General features: G+C 46.6%; 1 protein-coding gene across 4 annotated transcripts; it reads left to right on the top strand.

The window, feature by feature from the left end:
- The first annotated feature begins 262 nt into the window (after positions 1 to 262).
- On the top strand, positions 263 to 11,653 carry ETV3 (ETS variant transcription factor 3). Of its 4 annotated transcripts, none has more exons than XM_004388459.2 (5): positions 263 to 540; positions 2,432 to 2,490; positions 3,089 to 3,326; positions 4,609 to 4,724; positions 9,869 to 11,653. In XM_004388459.2, exons 2-5 carry the CDS (start codon positions 2,445 to 2,447, stop codon positions 11,008 to 11,010), a joined length of 1,542 nt encoding a protein of 513 aa, XP_004388516.1. In that variant the 5' UTR covers positions 263 to 540; positions 2,432 to 2,444; the 3' UTR covers positions 11,011 to 11,653. The 4 variants fall into 4 exon arrangements, with proteins under 4 accessions (XP_004388516.1, XP_023598289.1, XP_023598288.1 ...); XM_023742521.1 differs by having other exon boundaries at positions 437 to 540; positions 2,435 to 2,490; XM_023742520.1 differs by lacking the exon at positions 263 to 540 and adding an exon at positions 733 to 866 and having other exon boundaries at positions 2,435 to 2,490.
- Positions 11,654 to 14,225: the final 2,572 nt, after the last annotated feature.

Here is a 14,225-nt window from a genome sequence, read left to right on the forward strand (position 1 = left end):
GGTACGCGGGGTCCCCTCCCGCGACAGCTGGGGCTCCCTGCACAGGGCCTCGCACCCCAGACCTAGCTCCGCCGCACAACGCCGTGCCGCCCGCGCCTCGCCCGTGCCGGGCTGGCGGAAAACGCACGCGGAGGCCGCCCGCGCCCCCTCGCACTGCGTCACTCCGCCGGCTCCAGCCGACCCCCATTCTGCGGCCGGCCGCCCGAGGCGAACGTGCGTAACGTGTCCCCAAAGCGTGACGCACGCGCCGCGCCGGGGCGCGTGCGCGGGCTGAGCGGCGGCCGGAGCGCGCAGGGGCGGAGTGCGGGCGGAAGTCGGCGTCTGCGGAAAGGAGAAAGGAAAGGGAGACGCGGCTGGGTGCGGCGCAGCGCGGCGAGGCTGGGAGACCCGCGGGAAGGCACCGCCTCCTCCCCCGCCCTCTCCGCCGAGGATGGAAGTGACGACAGCAGCCGAGGAGGTCACTTCCTGCTGGGGTGGATGAGGAGGAGCCGGAGACGCGGCGGAGGAGACCGGACCGAAGACGGACCGTGCCGGGGAGCGGTGAGTCCCGGCCTCGCCGCCGCCGCCGGGCCCCTCCGGGCCAGCCCCGCGGACCTCAGCGGGGACAGCGTCGCTGAGGTCGGGGCCGCCCGCGGGCCGCGTACCCAGCCAGCCGGGCCTCACCCAGCGCGGGGGGCGGGGGAAGGAAGGGGGGCCCCCTGTCTGAGGGGCGACGGGGACCTAGAGCTGCGTTCGTGCGGTGGCTCAGCGGAGCCCCGAGGCCACGGAGCGAGGGAAGCCCGGCCGGGAGGCGAGTGGAGAGGAGGCCCCGGGGCCAGCGTAAGCTGGACCCAGGAGCTGCAGCGGGGGGACCGCCGCTCCAGAATGTGCGTGTCTCACTTTTCGGGGAATGGTCGCGATCTGGGGAAGGCAGGGCAACGGGACTGGAGTTGGCAGAGTTAAGACGAGTAGGCCTACTTGGAGCGAGTGTCAGAGTGGGTTTTTGAAAGGCTTGCTGAGGCTCCTCCGAGTTCCTGGGAGCCGGGGCCTGTGTGGGGAAGATCGGGGAGCTGGCGTGTTAAGAGAAGGATTCCCGGGCAGGTCATGGTTGTAGTGGGATTTGGACCCCAGAGTCGTGGTGGTTAAGGGCATTCCTGTGGCAGGTAAAGGCCCCGCGGTCCAGCAGCAGTCTAGGAGTTAGAGTCCAGAGCAGCTTCCTGGAGCGGTGGGGAAATTGGTGTTTTTCCTCCTTCATTGTCATTGAGATGGGAACAGCCGGGAGAGGAAGCTCCTGCCTTGTTATTGTGTATCGTGTGTATGTGTGTGTTTTTCATTCCTTTGGGATACTTATCTCGTCCTCGCCTCCCCCTGTGCTTTTCCAGACTGGGTCTTGCTGGTCTCCTTAATGTGTATGTGAGAAAAAAAATGTAAAGGATCAAAAGGAATCCTAGGTTAGGTGAAATTTCCAAGATTAGGATTTTTTTCCCCACCCCACCCTGGGGCCCCTGAGGCACCTATTACATTCCCTCCAGACTCCTGCTAATATGGGTGCTGAGGGCCTAGCACCCATCCTGTGGAACTATGAGTAGATCTGCCATCTCCTGTCCCGTCCCCCCCCCCTCCTGTTTGTTAAAGAGTTGACTGACACAAACTTGTTTTTTGTTGGGGACAGTAAATTTATTGAGGAACTGTAAATCTGGATGGAATAAATTCAGATTGCATCAGGACTCCCTCCACTTTCTGGACAGAAGACTCTCTGAAACACCTGCTTTGTTTTCCTTCTTGTTAAAAGGAGAAAATGTCAATTTTGTTCTCAAAAAGACTTTCGGGGGGGGTGTTTTCTAGTATAAAGTGACTGTACATACAGTGTGTTTACTTCCTGCATCCCAGGGTATTTTTCAAGGGGAGGGAGCAGTTTCTGACTGGGAGGAGTTTTTCTTCTCCCATTTCACATAAATCAGAAAATCAAAATCAGATGTTCATTCTTGAGTGGGAATCAGATGGATTTGGATTTTTTTTTTTTTTACCCTTTTTTAAACTGGTGTATGTGAGTGAACTCAGGTGTGTGTATCTTGGCATCTGGACCTGTCCAGTAATAGAAGACAAACTGTTTGACTTGTTTTGGTTGCCTTTTTGGACCCGTTTCTCTGTAGCCTTCCTTTTTTACATTTGAAGGGCCGGCCAGAGGAAGAAAGCAAATATTAAAGACAGTGTTTACAGTTCGTGGTTTAAAGTCAGGTGAGAGATAATTATGGCTTTTGAAGCTGATGATCTGAGGACCATCATTTGATGATTTGGGGATTAGCAGTTTGGAGGTGACATGTTTGAAAGAGAGAGGGTTGCACAAGGAAGGAAACATAGGAAAAAAGAAGGTTGGGAATAGGCTGTGCCAGAAAACCTGGGGAGGATAATAAATAGCATCTTACAGTAATTGTTATGGCTTGTGTCTCAGCAGGAGGGTGAAAATGAAAGCAGGCTGTAGCATCGTGGAAAAGCCAGAAGGAGGTGGAGGTGAGCAGAAGTTAATCATCTCTGTTGTGCCTAGAATGTTCCTCAGCGGGTCATGTTCTCTCCACTTAGGCCCTGTTCACAAGTGCCGTGACTGACAACCTCTTGGCTGGGTGGCTACAGCTAAGACAGTTATAGGCTTGTTTCCTATGGATATATATTTAATGTCTGGTCACCACACCCTTGTCCCAAACTTTCGAGTCTCTTTCCTGTTAGAGCCATAATCTTTGGCATAAGTGGTGTTCAGCTTTATTTTCCTGAAACATTAGTTTTCCTTTCCTGTTTGTTCCCTTTGGAACTTTCATGCCCTTGGAGAAAGTAGGTGTGGGATTCAGTAATACATGAAAAGGTAAGAGATTAGATAGGATACCTGGGTGCTGCTGCCCAACTCTTATCAGATTTAACAGCTGCCACAAGAATAGGTGACTTCTCTGTGCTTTCCTCACCCCTGTTGTGGTTAGCCCCAGCTGAGTGAAAGAGTGTTTATGGCATGTTTGCAAAGCAATCTAGAGATTCTGAGCAGTGCAATGTGAAGACAGGGACACTGGTATGTATGTACCTGGCTCCTGACTACCTTGATCGTGCCCTTTTCACCTTAAAGGATATCAGTTTCCTGACTGGGCCTACAAAACAGAGTCGTCCCCAGGCTCCCGGCAGATCCAGCTGTGGCACTTCATCCTTGAGCTGCTGCAGAAAGAGGAGTTCCGCCATGTCATTGCCTGGCAGCAGGGAGAGTACGGGGAATTTGTCATCAAGGACCCAGACGAGGTGGCCCGCCTCTGGGGCCGCAGGAAGTGCAAGCCACAGATGAATTATGACAAGCTGAGCCGGGCCCTCAGGTAAGGGAAAGAATTCCCAAATTCCTGGTGTTAACAGATTGGAAGGAGACTAAACGGTTTGGTGAATGTTAGATAAAAAGTGTATCAGGTGGTAAGAGACTACACTAAGTGAATAATGTGTAGCTTTCAGTGGGAGTAGAGGAGCTGTTGAATCTGAGTAGCACAGGCCCAGGAGAAGAAAAGGCATGCCTTTGGTTGTATGTAGGAGGAATCTCCAACACGGTTGGCACTGGATCCTGACAGACAGCCGATTCTGCTCTGTAGTGGGTGAGAGTGTATGGTGGAACATGGATTGGAGCTCATTAATAATCCAGAGGGTTGGTTTAGATCTCCATGTTGGGACTCTATTAAAATTTCTCTTCTTTAGCCTCCCCTGGAAGAAACTAGAAAAAGGGTCAGGAAGGCACACGGGAGGAGTACTGACGACTGTCTCAGTGAATGGCAGTGACCTAGCTATTCAGAACTGTATCTGAGCTCAAGTCGTCAGACCGTAGGTTGCTTGGTTGTTACCCTCCAATATATGTAGCAGTTAATCACTGTAAGCTTTCTCAGTTTCTCTTTTCCCCTTGTCGGTCTTTACATTTTCTAAGCCCATAGCCCCCTAGAGGCCAGAAAGCAGTTTGTGACCTCACTACTGAAAGTTAAAGAGTCCAGTTACCTTGCCGTTCTCTTGCCTTTCTTCATTCTTAGTGACCATGAGTGTAAAGTCTGTGTGTGCAGCAGCTTTGCTGGAGCTTTTTGCAGCTCTGAGTCTCTGAAGGTGAAGCAAGCCCGGCTGGCTGTTACTTTCCAGATCAGGGTATACTATTGTTTGACCTGCCACCATAAAACACTTCTACATTCCTTTGTCTTTGCCTTGAGTTTAAACCTCAAGACTAACCACATCAGGTCTCCCAAGAGACTTGTCTGCCCCCACCTGGGCAAGGCAGAAAAGAGAAACTCGGCAGTTGGTGACATGCAGTGGGAACAGGAAGGAAATGGACTATAGAATTGAAATCGCAGAGAGATGGAGAAGAAAGGTGACTGGGGCTAGGATAGGTGATCGCGTTCTTAAAGTGAGGTTGTCTTTGTAAAACTGTAGCCAAACTTAATTGAAAATTGAATGGGAAAAGCAAGCTGTTAGATCTCCCAGTCCTAACCTGAGGGCCAGGTTGCAAGAGAATAATAGTGATGTTTCTAAGTAATACTTAGAGCAAGAGTTATTGGTCTTAGGGGTTACCTATGTGTATTAAAACCTGTCAGTAACTAGAAGATGAATTAATATGTGTTCTTCTTTTTACAGATACTATTACAACAAGAGGATCCTTCATAAAACAAAAGGCAAAAGGTTTACTTATAAATTTAACTTCAGCAAGCTGGTGATGCCCAACTACCCATTCATCAACATTCGGTCAAGTGGTAAGATGCAAACTCTCTCGATGGGGAATGAGTTGTGAGTGAAAAAAAAAAGCCTTAAAAACCCAAGTCTAAGACAGCGTGTTTCAGAGGATTTTAGAAACACTAAAGCGGTGTGACCCGCTGGATTACCTCAATATTCTGCTCAAATTTCCCATTCATCTGATAAAAGGGACTGATAAGCTATGCATGATCAAGATAAACTGATTTTATTTGTTTATTTGGTTCCCTTTTCTGCATATTGTTCATAATCTGTTAGATATTGTTACACTGTCCCCTTTGAGAATGATGTTCCATAGGTCTCTGTTGATCTCGAAGTTCAGGACTCAAAGAGTTTTAACACCCTGCCCAGTGACTCTTTCATACGTGGGAACGTGTTTCTACAAACACTTCCGATTTTCTATGAAGCTACCAGCTCTCCCTTATCAAGTGAATATCATCTAAACCACAGCATCCTTGATCAGAGAAGGGGAGGTTCACATGTTTGCAGTGACAAGCAGTGTCTTTGATCTGCACCAACAACTCCTCAGAGAACAAGGCTGTGGGGTGACTTGACCTCTCCCCCGAGTACAGCAGGGCTTCCCCCCTAGGCTCTCTGGGTTACAGCTTTCCATCACAGTTCCTCGCAGGTTTTATGTCTGCCTCTCTCGGTGCAGAAGGCAATCTCATAAGGCTCTTTGTTTTCTTTTTCAATGCGAATGGTACCCCTGCCCAAGAAAATGGGTTATATTTAACTATTGTCTGACCAGTCTTGTCAGTACTGTGCCTTGGTTACATTGTATGTTAAGCGAAAAAAGCCAATCCTGATTCTGCAGTAATACAACTTCTCAGAGAAAAATGGAAAGAAACCTGAAAAATTAGAGCGGGGGTGTGGCTGAGAGAACATAATGCTGAGATCCACTGCAGATATGTAATTACTGCACACAACAAGTTAGGGCAGTTTTCGCTGGACTCTGCTATCATTACAGTTCCATCTTCTGAAGCCACGCCCTCCTGTCCCTGGGGCATGCATTTAAAAAAAAAAGTGGTATTGGAATGCATCTCTCTAATTACAACCTGTTTTCTTTCCTTATGCCTGGGGGAAAGGCATTAGGAAATCAAACCTGTTCTAGTCACTGGAATCTTGTTTCCTCTATTTCTCACTCTTACACCCTCCCTGTGCACCTGGGAGAGTGATTGGGATTCTAGATTGCTGTGGGAGCAATTCTGAAGAACGTGTTGGTGTTCTGTACACCCCACACACCCCCACATCCCAACAAAAGGGTGTCGTTGGTCTTGTTCTCCTGTCTTTGAGCCATTTTTGCCTGTCAAAACCTGGAAGTCCAGCCGCTTGGGCAACCCAGAATGGGACATCCATCAGCCCTTGGGAGAAATGGGATTTTCAAGGGCAGTGAAATCTGGATCCTTACTCTGTGAAGACTCCCAATGTGGAAATTTAACAGTAGTGGCCTATGCAACCTATTCTGCCTGAAGACGGTTGAACCAACGTTGCTCCTTAACTAAGCTGCAAATGTTAATCAGAAAGTCCCAGGGAAAGCAAAACAGTTTACATTTGTTTTGGACATACTCCTTGGTTGTTTGCATCCCGGATGCAGATAACGCTGAAGAGCTGGAGTTACTAGTTTTATAGAGAACTTTTGCCCAGAGAGGCCAGTTGTTTTAGGTTAACTTTTATGAAGACGAAAGAAGGTAACATTTACTCAACTTCTGCTTAGTGTTTTTGTGAGTTATCTTTTAGCCTCCCAGCCCTGTAAAAGTGTGTGTGTTGATATCCACATTTTACAAATAAGAAGATTAAGAATGGAGGACAGCAAAGTAAAAGATGGATCAGGGTGGGTTGAATATACTTATCTATTGAACAGTTTCTTATGCAACAATTCCTGGTAGATTCAGCTGTTGAAATCTAGCTTGTATTAAATAGATGTTACTATCCTCCAGGGGACTGGGGGTACTTCATTTGTACAATAGATAATGTGTTAAGCCCTAGAGACAAAAAAAAGTTACAGAATTCTTTCCCTCAAGAAACTTACAGTTTAGCGGCAGAGATTAGGTATTCCTGGTTTGGTACGACAGGGGATATGTTAAACACTAAGAAGTAGAGCAGTGTAGTTTTAGGTCCTGGAGGCCAGAGGATCATGTCTAGATTGATACAGTTGCACTGTTTTGGCCTTTTTCTTTTAAAAAGGAAAGTAATACATGCTGATTGTAACATATCCAAAGAGTACAGACGTTTATAAAGTAAAAAGTAAAGCGGACGTTCTTTTCCCTTCCCCTCTAATCCTGCTCACTGTTAACTGTATAGGATAGACATTTGGATAGTGTTGAAAGTGCTTCTACTTACAGTACCTCATTATAGCTATCAAAGGTATCCTATAAAACACGTTATTAAATGTATTTTAATATCGTTTTGCATAAGAAACATCAGAAAGCTGTAGATGACACTAGTGAAAACAGTTACCTGTCGGGATGGAGGCAGGACAGAGCAGTTCAAGGATGGGCTTGCGACCTCTTGTTCTGTGACTCCCCACTCCGACCCCCCACCTGGGTTTTTTGTTAATTTTGTTTATCTTTTTAAAAAGCTTTAAACCTACAGAAGAATTGGAAAAGATGGAACAGTGACTATCTAAATATCCTTCCTAGATTCGCTGATCATTAACAGTTTTGCCATATTGCTTTATCTCCTTCTACTTGTATATACTTTCTAAATCCTTTGAGATTAAGTTGCAGACAGGTGGCGCTTTGTCCCAGTGTCCTGCAGCGTGTATCCCCCAGAAACAGGCCATGCTCCTCCGTAGCCACAGCACCATCAGCACACCCAGGAAGTTTAACATCGCTCTGTATTGTCTAATGTATAGTCCATATTCAAATGACGTATGCTCTTGTGAATTTTTATTTTTGAGCCATGATTATTATTTACTAAAATATTCATTTATTTTAACAAATACATATAATTTGCTATGTGCCAATTACTATTGTAAAACCCCTTTAATCCTCATAATGTGAGGATTGGTCCTGTTATTATCTCCATTTTGCAGGTAAGGCAACAGAGGCACATCTGGTAAGTAGTTGTCCAGAGTCCCACAGGGAGTAAGTGTTGGGGCCAGGGTTTGAACATAAACAAAGCCATTATTTTTTTCCATTTTGCCAGAGGGGGTAAAGACTCCACTTAGTGGCTTATACCGGGCCGCAAGATAGAAAGTACCAGAACTGAGATTCAAACCTAGATTTTCTAACTACTCAGATTCCATAGTAGCTCCAGGGAGGTGGTGTTCTTCCAAAGCAGTGGTATTCAGACAATTTTGGCAGCAATAATTTTTTCCCCCAAAGAAAATCTTTGATTTGATATCTCAGGAAATAAAAGTAGGGCTACTCCAGTTAATTAGAGGTGAGGGGACTAGAATGCTGCCTCTCCCACATTGCTCCTGCATCTCGCCTTTGTTCCCCCTAAATACACTTGGGAAATTCTTTGTATTAGATCTCTGCCTTGCAGATTTACAGTATACTTTAGCATATGTAAAAACTGAAGTCCTCCACTCCAAAAAAAAAAAATTCAAGCATTTCTAAGTTGTTTAGGATACAGGATCCTCCCCCCCAACACACACACATTATACTTATTCATTCCTTCAGAACACATAGAAGTTTTTTGTTTTTGCTTTTGTTTTTTGCTTTTGACTAGATGTACTCTGAGTACAAAGTCAAGATCAAAAAGTAGAATTTCGGCCACTGTAATAGGCTGGTAGAAGAAATATTTGGCTTGAGAACCTCTGCTCAGATCATATAGGAGGTCCTTCATTTGTATTTCCTAATTGTAAGATTTAAGCCAGTAACTCTTACGTGGCTTTAAAAAATTTTGTTGAAGTCGTGCAGAACAGATTTCTGTGGAACACCAGTTTGGAAAATGCTGCCCTGGCACAATGTTACTCAGTCACACGTGCCTAGAAAGTTACAGTCTTGCACATACCAGGCAATTCCAGGGTCCTATCTGAGGGTGACTCCATTATACCAAGAATAGAAGAAAGCAGCTGAGGGGCGCGGTCCCTAACCGCACTATATCATACGCATCTCCTTTTGTTGTTTCCTCTCCTGCATTTCCGTAACTTTGACTTGTTTTGGTTTTTTCCTATTTTCCCTTTTTTTCTTCTCCCTTAACTCTGTCTCAGAGTGTCAGTGATAGAAGCCACCCCCACCTCTCAGGATCCCCGAGGCCTCAGATGGCATACCTTTCTCATGCCTTCTTTATCAGAAGGACCTTTTGGGAGAGTTAAGAACTTGTGAGCCTCTGAAGTTGACACGCTTAGCGCGCTGTTGGTTTCCACTCACAGCTTCAAATTTTAGCAAGCAAGTTTGGGCGAGGGAGTGGTGGGTCCTGGATTTCCTCTCAGCCTCTTCAGTGCTTGAAAGCGGGATGGGAATGGAAATCATTATGTAGAATTCGTTAGAGGAATATCAATTTGGAGAGAGTGAAAAATATTTTCAGTTGGAATCTCTGTGAAATAATGATTGTATATCAGAAATGATAAAAGATATGCCGTAAGGTCTTACCTTCACAAACATTATGGCTGTTTTTTTTTAAATCTGTTTTTATTAAAATATGGTCTTGTTCATGTTTATGTATATGAGATGCAAGCTCTTTGGGTGTTTTAGTGCATTGCTTTCTATACATGTTATTTCTAGTTTTGTTTGCTTGCTTTATAGAAACAGCCAAAATTATGAAAACAAGAAAAGTCTGTTTGCAAAGCTGAAAATTGCAGAACAAGTTGAATATTTAGAGTTAAAAAGGAGAAGGCTCTTTTACCTGTTCATTCATTCAACTAGTATTTATTGAGCACCTAGTAATGGTTAAGCCCCGAACTGCCAGGAACACAGCTGTAAACAAGAGAAAGTCCCTGCCTTCATGGAATTTCTGTCTTAGACTGTAAAGAAACAAGTAGCTAGGAGTACTATGAAGACAGGAAAGGGAATGAGAGGCTAAAGAAACACAGCCACTAAACTGAATAGAGGAAGATAGAGAATTGGGGGGTTCATTCCCGCTGGAATGCTTGTTTCCTATTGCTTGTGAACATTTTCCACTTGCTTAGCATAAGGAGAGATGGTGAGAGCGGATGGCAGACGTCTGACGCAGCCTTTTGTCCTCTCCACCATCACAGGTGTGGTTCCGCAGAGCGCGCCACCAGTGCCAACAGCTTCCTCCCGCTTCCACTTCCCACCTCTGGACGCCCATTCGCCAACCAGTGACATGCAGCCAGGGCGGTTCTCTGCCAGCTCCCTAACCACTTCTGGCCAGGAGTCTTTGAGCGATGGCACTGACAGAAAGGCGGAGCTTTCGGAGCTGGAGGACGGCTCGGCCGCTGACTGGCGCCGGGGCGTGGATCTCATGTCCTCCCGGAATGCTGTCGGTGGAGGAGGGATGGGCCATCAGAAACGCAAGCCTGACATAATGCTTCCTCTGTTCACTAGGCCAGGGATGTACCCTGACCCCCACAGCCCCTTTGCTGTCTCTCCAGTCCCCGGCCGTGGAGGTGTCCTTAATGTCCCCATTTCACCAGCCCTGTCTCTGACTCCCACTCTTTTCTCCTATAGTCCCTCACCAGGCCTGAGCCCCTTCACCAGCAGCAGCTGCTTCTCCTTCAACCCTGAGGAAATGAAACACTACCTTCATTCGCAAGCCTGTTCTGTGTTCAACTACCACCTGAGTCCCCGGACTTTTCCCCGTTACCCAGGGCTCATGGTTCCACCCCTGCAGTGCAAAATGCATCCTGAGGAGTCAGCCCAGTTTTCTATCAAGCTGCAGCCCCCACCAGCTGGGCGGAGGAACCGGGAGAGGGTTGAGAGCAGTGAAGAGTCAGCACCTGTCAGTGCTCCCACCGCGGCCCCTGTCCCCCCAAGAATTAAGGTGGAGCTTGCCTCTGAGAAGGATCCCGAGAGCCTCAGGCAGTCTGTCCGAGAGAAGGAGGAGCTCGCTCAAGAAGAGGGTACTGTGCCGGGCAGGACCACGGAAGAGGGGAAAGGCACCATCTTTGCCCGCCCAGCCACACCACCTGTCTGGCCCTCTGTACCCAGTAGCGCCCCAAGTGAAGAACCCCTGGAGGTGACTGAAGACGGGGAGGACAGGCCTGGCAGAGAGCCCAGTGCGTCTGAGAAGAAGGAAGATGCTGTGATGCCCCCCAAGCTCCGATTGAAGCGGCGCTGGAATGATGGCCCGGAAGCCCGAGAGCTGAGTAAGAATGGCAAGTTCCTCTGGAACGGGTCAGGACCCCGGGGCCTGGCAGCAGCAGCTGCCGATGCCTAGAACTGGAAGTGGATTGGAAGCTGTTTATACTATAATCAAATACATACATGTATTTATGTAGCAAGATTTCAGGGTGGCGGGTGGGAGGGAGGGAGGGGCTTAGACTGGTTTGATCATTCTAGGGGCATAGACTTGTATTTTTATGTTTGGGGATGGGACGGGGGTATCTTCTGTTGTAAATTAGGTGGGAAATGAACACTTTCTTCCTGGTTAGTAGGACATGAGGAGGGTATTGAACTGCAAGGAGGAGGGGCCTCCATTTCCTGTGGAGGCCTACACTGTAGGACAAGGAAACTCCTAAAGGGCCAAGATACTTTTTGGTCCCGTGATAGTTCAGGTTCCAGACATCTGTCTTTTCTATTTATATGCGGAAAGCCATTGATGAATTTATTTTTTCTCTTTTTGCTCTCAGAGACATACATAAAAGGGAGGAGGGCATGGTGGGGAGGGTGAGCCGTGAGAGACCGTTAATAAGTATGTTGTCAGAAATGTTTTGTTTCAGGGGAGGAATAAGATAATCTCTCAGTCTTACTTGGGGGTAGGAAGAGGTTGTTCAAATGTTGCTTTTTCTCTTTTTCCTTTGTTGTTGTTGGTTGTCATTTTTTCTTTTCCTTTAAAAAAAAAAAAAAAATTTTTCAGGAAACTTGACATGTATCGCCGGTTAGAGTGGGCCTAGGAAGGCACAGGAGCTGTGCATCTCTCAGCTGCCGTGAGCTTCACGGACTTTTCACCTACTTCACCTGTTAAAGAAGCCATGAGGAGTTGTAAACTCTTTTTCAGGGAAGAAAGAAGAGGGCAGGAGGAAGTAACCCTATGCCTTTAAACAAACAAAACAGAACAAAAAATGACCTTCAGTTTTTTCTTTTCCATTGTGGGTTTGGGGAGCCAAACCAAAGTGTGACTGTGAGCGAGCTCACTGAGAGGCATGGCAACGTTGTTGAAAATGTCTTTCCATTATGTCTGGTTCTCTTATCATTCTCCTAAGTCAAGCCTTAACTCTGAACATACTTTAACATGATACGGGTCTGTCAACATAAACCTGTAAAAGGGCATGGACAACTTGTCAGATAACCCAGGAATGTGGAGACATGGTTAAATTCCTAGCTGGCAGTCGGTCGTCCCCTCTTGATATTACCGGGATGGGTAGCAGAAAGGGAGTTAAAGGGCAGAAGATGCCCGAAAGCGCAGAAGGGAGCTGGGGGTCCAGGTAGTGAAGGAAGAGGTGGACAGGAAACACGAAGACAGCCAGATGCGGAAAGGCCCAATGTGAACAAAAGAGTTGGTGTCTGTCCTGTCGTGTTGCCATTCTTGCAACACCCATTTCCCTACATCTGCTTCTCATGATCAGTTGACTATTCTACATGAGACTACAGATTACAGACAGTGAGGAATTGTTTCTTCATGGGGAATTCCCTTCCAGCAACTTCAGAGGAATGGGAAAGTACTGATCCTTCATGAAGCAAGAAGGGCCTGAGCTAGGGGCATAGAAAAAGAGCAGCCAGCTGTGTGTGTGCGTGCGTGTGTGTGTTATATGTAAATACTGACTGTGGCTCAAACTGGCCCAACAGCAGAGAGAAAAAATGACTCATTTGATGGGGGCAAGGGATGGGTACAGGTATGGTGTGTAGGAATTGGAGAAATTCCTGACACTACCTTAGCCTAAATAAACTACATACGAAGATGTATTTGAAGGTTGTCTTTTAATGGTGCAGGGTGGTGTTTTCTTTGTAAACTGGACTGTATGCATGAGAGAGAGGCTAAGGAGAGGTAAGAGCAGGTGAATGAGTCATTAGATGGCTCGGGATGGCGTACATCCATTAGGCCATTTCTTGGAAGTGTCCTCCCCCTTGTTTGATTCGGATTCCACCAGTGACTGGTCTTTCCTCAGAAGAGAGATTGGGAGAGTGGTCCCTAGCAACTCAGGCTTTCAGGGTGCCTTTGGTGGTTATGTTTTTTGTCAGTTTCTTTCTCTGCACCTTGAGTTACCTCTGAATCAGAAAGCAAGCCCAGGCAGGTGGAGGAGGAATCTCTGCTTGGCATTGCCCGATCTAACCAGGGAGGCTCGCTGGCCACCCTCTGTTCCCTAGAGGGGAGGGCCAGCAGGTGTATGAACTCAGGAATAGAAACATGAGGCCTTTAAGAGAGGGAGAAAAATCCACAATGCGTACCTGCAACCCCCTAGAACCCAAGTGCCAGAATTACTTCCTAGATGCTGCTTCTGTTTGAACAAAAAGTTTTTACACTTGAAAAAAAAAAAAACACTCGAAAAATGTTCAACTCCATAAAAAATGTGTTTTGGCTTATTTCTCATTTGGTGTTTAACTGTTTCTTTTGATTGCCATTCCACCGGTAAATTGTTGGTTGGCACTGCACGCTGGGGCGGGGGCGGTGCTTACCCAGGGCCGAGCTGTGCTTGGTCAGAAAGTGGACCAGGGGACGGCCGGTGGTGCTGTTTCCTGGGGAGAGAGGTGGGAGGTAGTCTCTCTCCCCCATGCCACTCCTGGCCGCACCTGTCCAACAGCAGGTGGGGGAAAAGGGGCACAAACCCTGACCTACTTTCTCTCCCCTATTTTTTCCAAATGTTGCTGTGCCAAATATTTAAAACCTTGCATATAAAAAAATCTGTTGAAGTTTTACTAACCAAGAACTTGTTCGTGCAAACAGTTGGCTTTTTTAGCTATAGGGGAAAAGAAGTAGACATCTCTTCAGGGCATCCAGCTTTGCTGAGCTCGCCCCCCTTTTTAAAAAAAAGAATAGTGAAATATAAACAGTTCATCGTGTTCTTTTGCCCCAGTTTCTAAGCTGCCTCGCATTAAACGCAACTCGCTAATACAGGGAATTGCTGCACCGCTAGTCCTCCATGGGCCAAGAAACTTGCAGAAGCATTAAAAAAAATAGTTGAAGTCTGTCACTTCTCACCAAATAGGTGGAGTCAGTTGGCTGTTTGTCTCTTGTTTCTTATTTATTCCATAATTATGTTTGTGCTTTTTGTCTTGTAAACAGTGATGGAACATACGTTTTTGTTGTGTTTAAAAGAAAAAAACTATGATCTACTCTTTCAAGAACTGTTCCATTTTTGGCTTATTGGGGTGGGGGAGTTACCACTTAATTTGTTTTGAAATATTTAGGCATTCTGTGAGTTATAAAATTGTGATGCAGGGATTTGTGAGTGAGACATTCACGCGCGAGAGATGACTTCATTAGTTATCTGCTTA

The sequence above is a fragment of the Trichechus manatus genome, unplaced genomic scaffold (assembly GCF_000243295.1).
Source record: "Trichechus manatus latirostris isolate Lorelei unplaced genomic scaffold, TriManLat1.0 scaffold00213, whole genome shotgun sequence".
Taxonomy (NCBI): domain Eukaryota; kingdom Metazoa; phylum Chordata; class Mammalia; order Sirenia; family Trichechidae; genus Trichechus; species Trichechus manatus.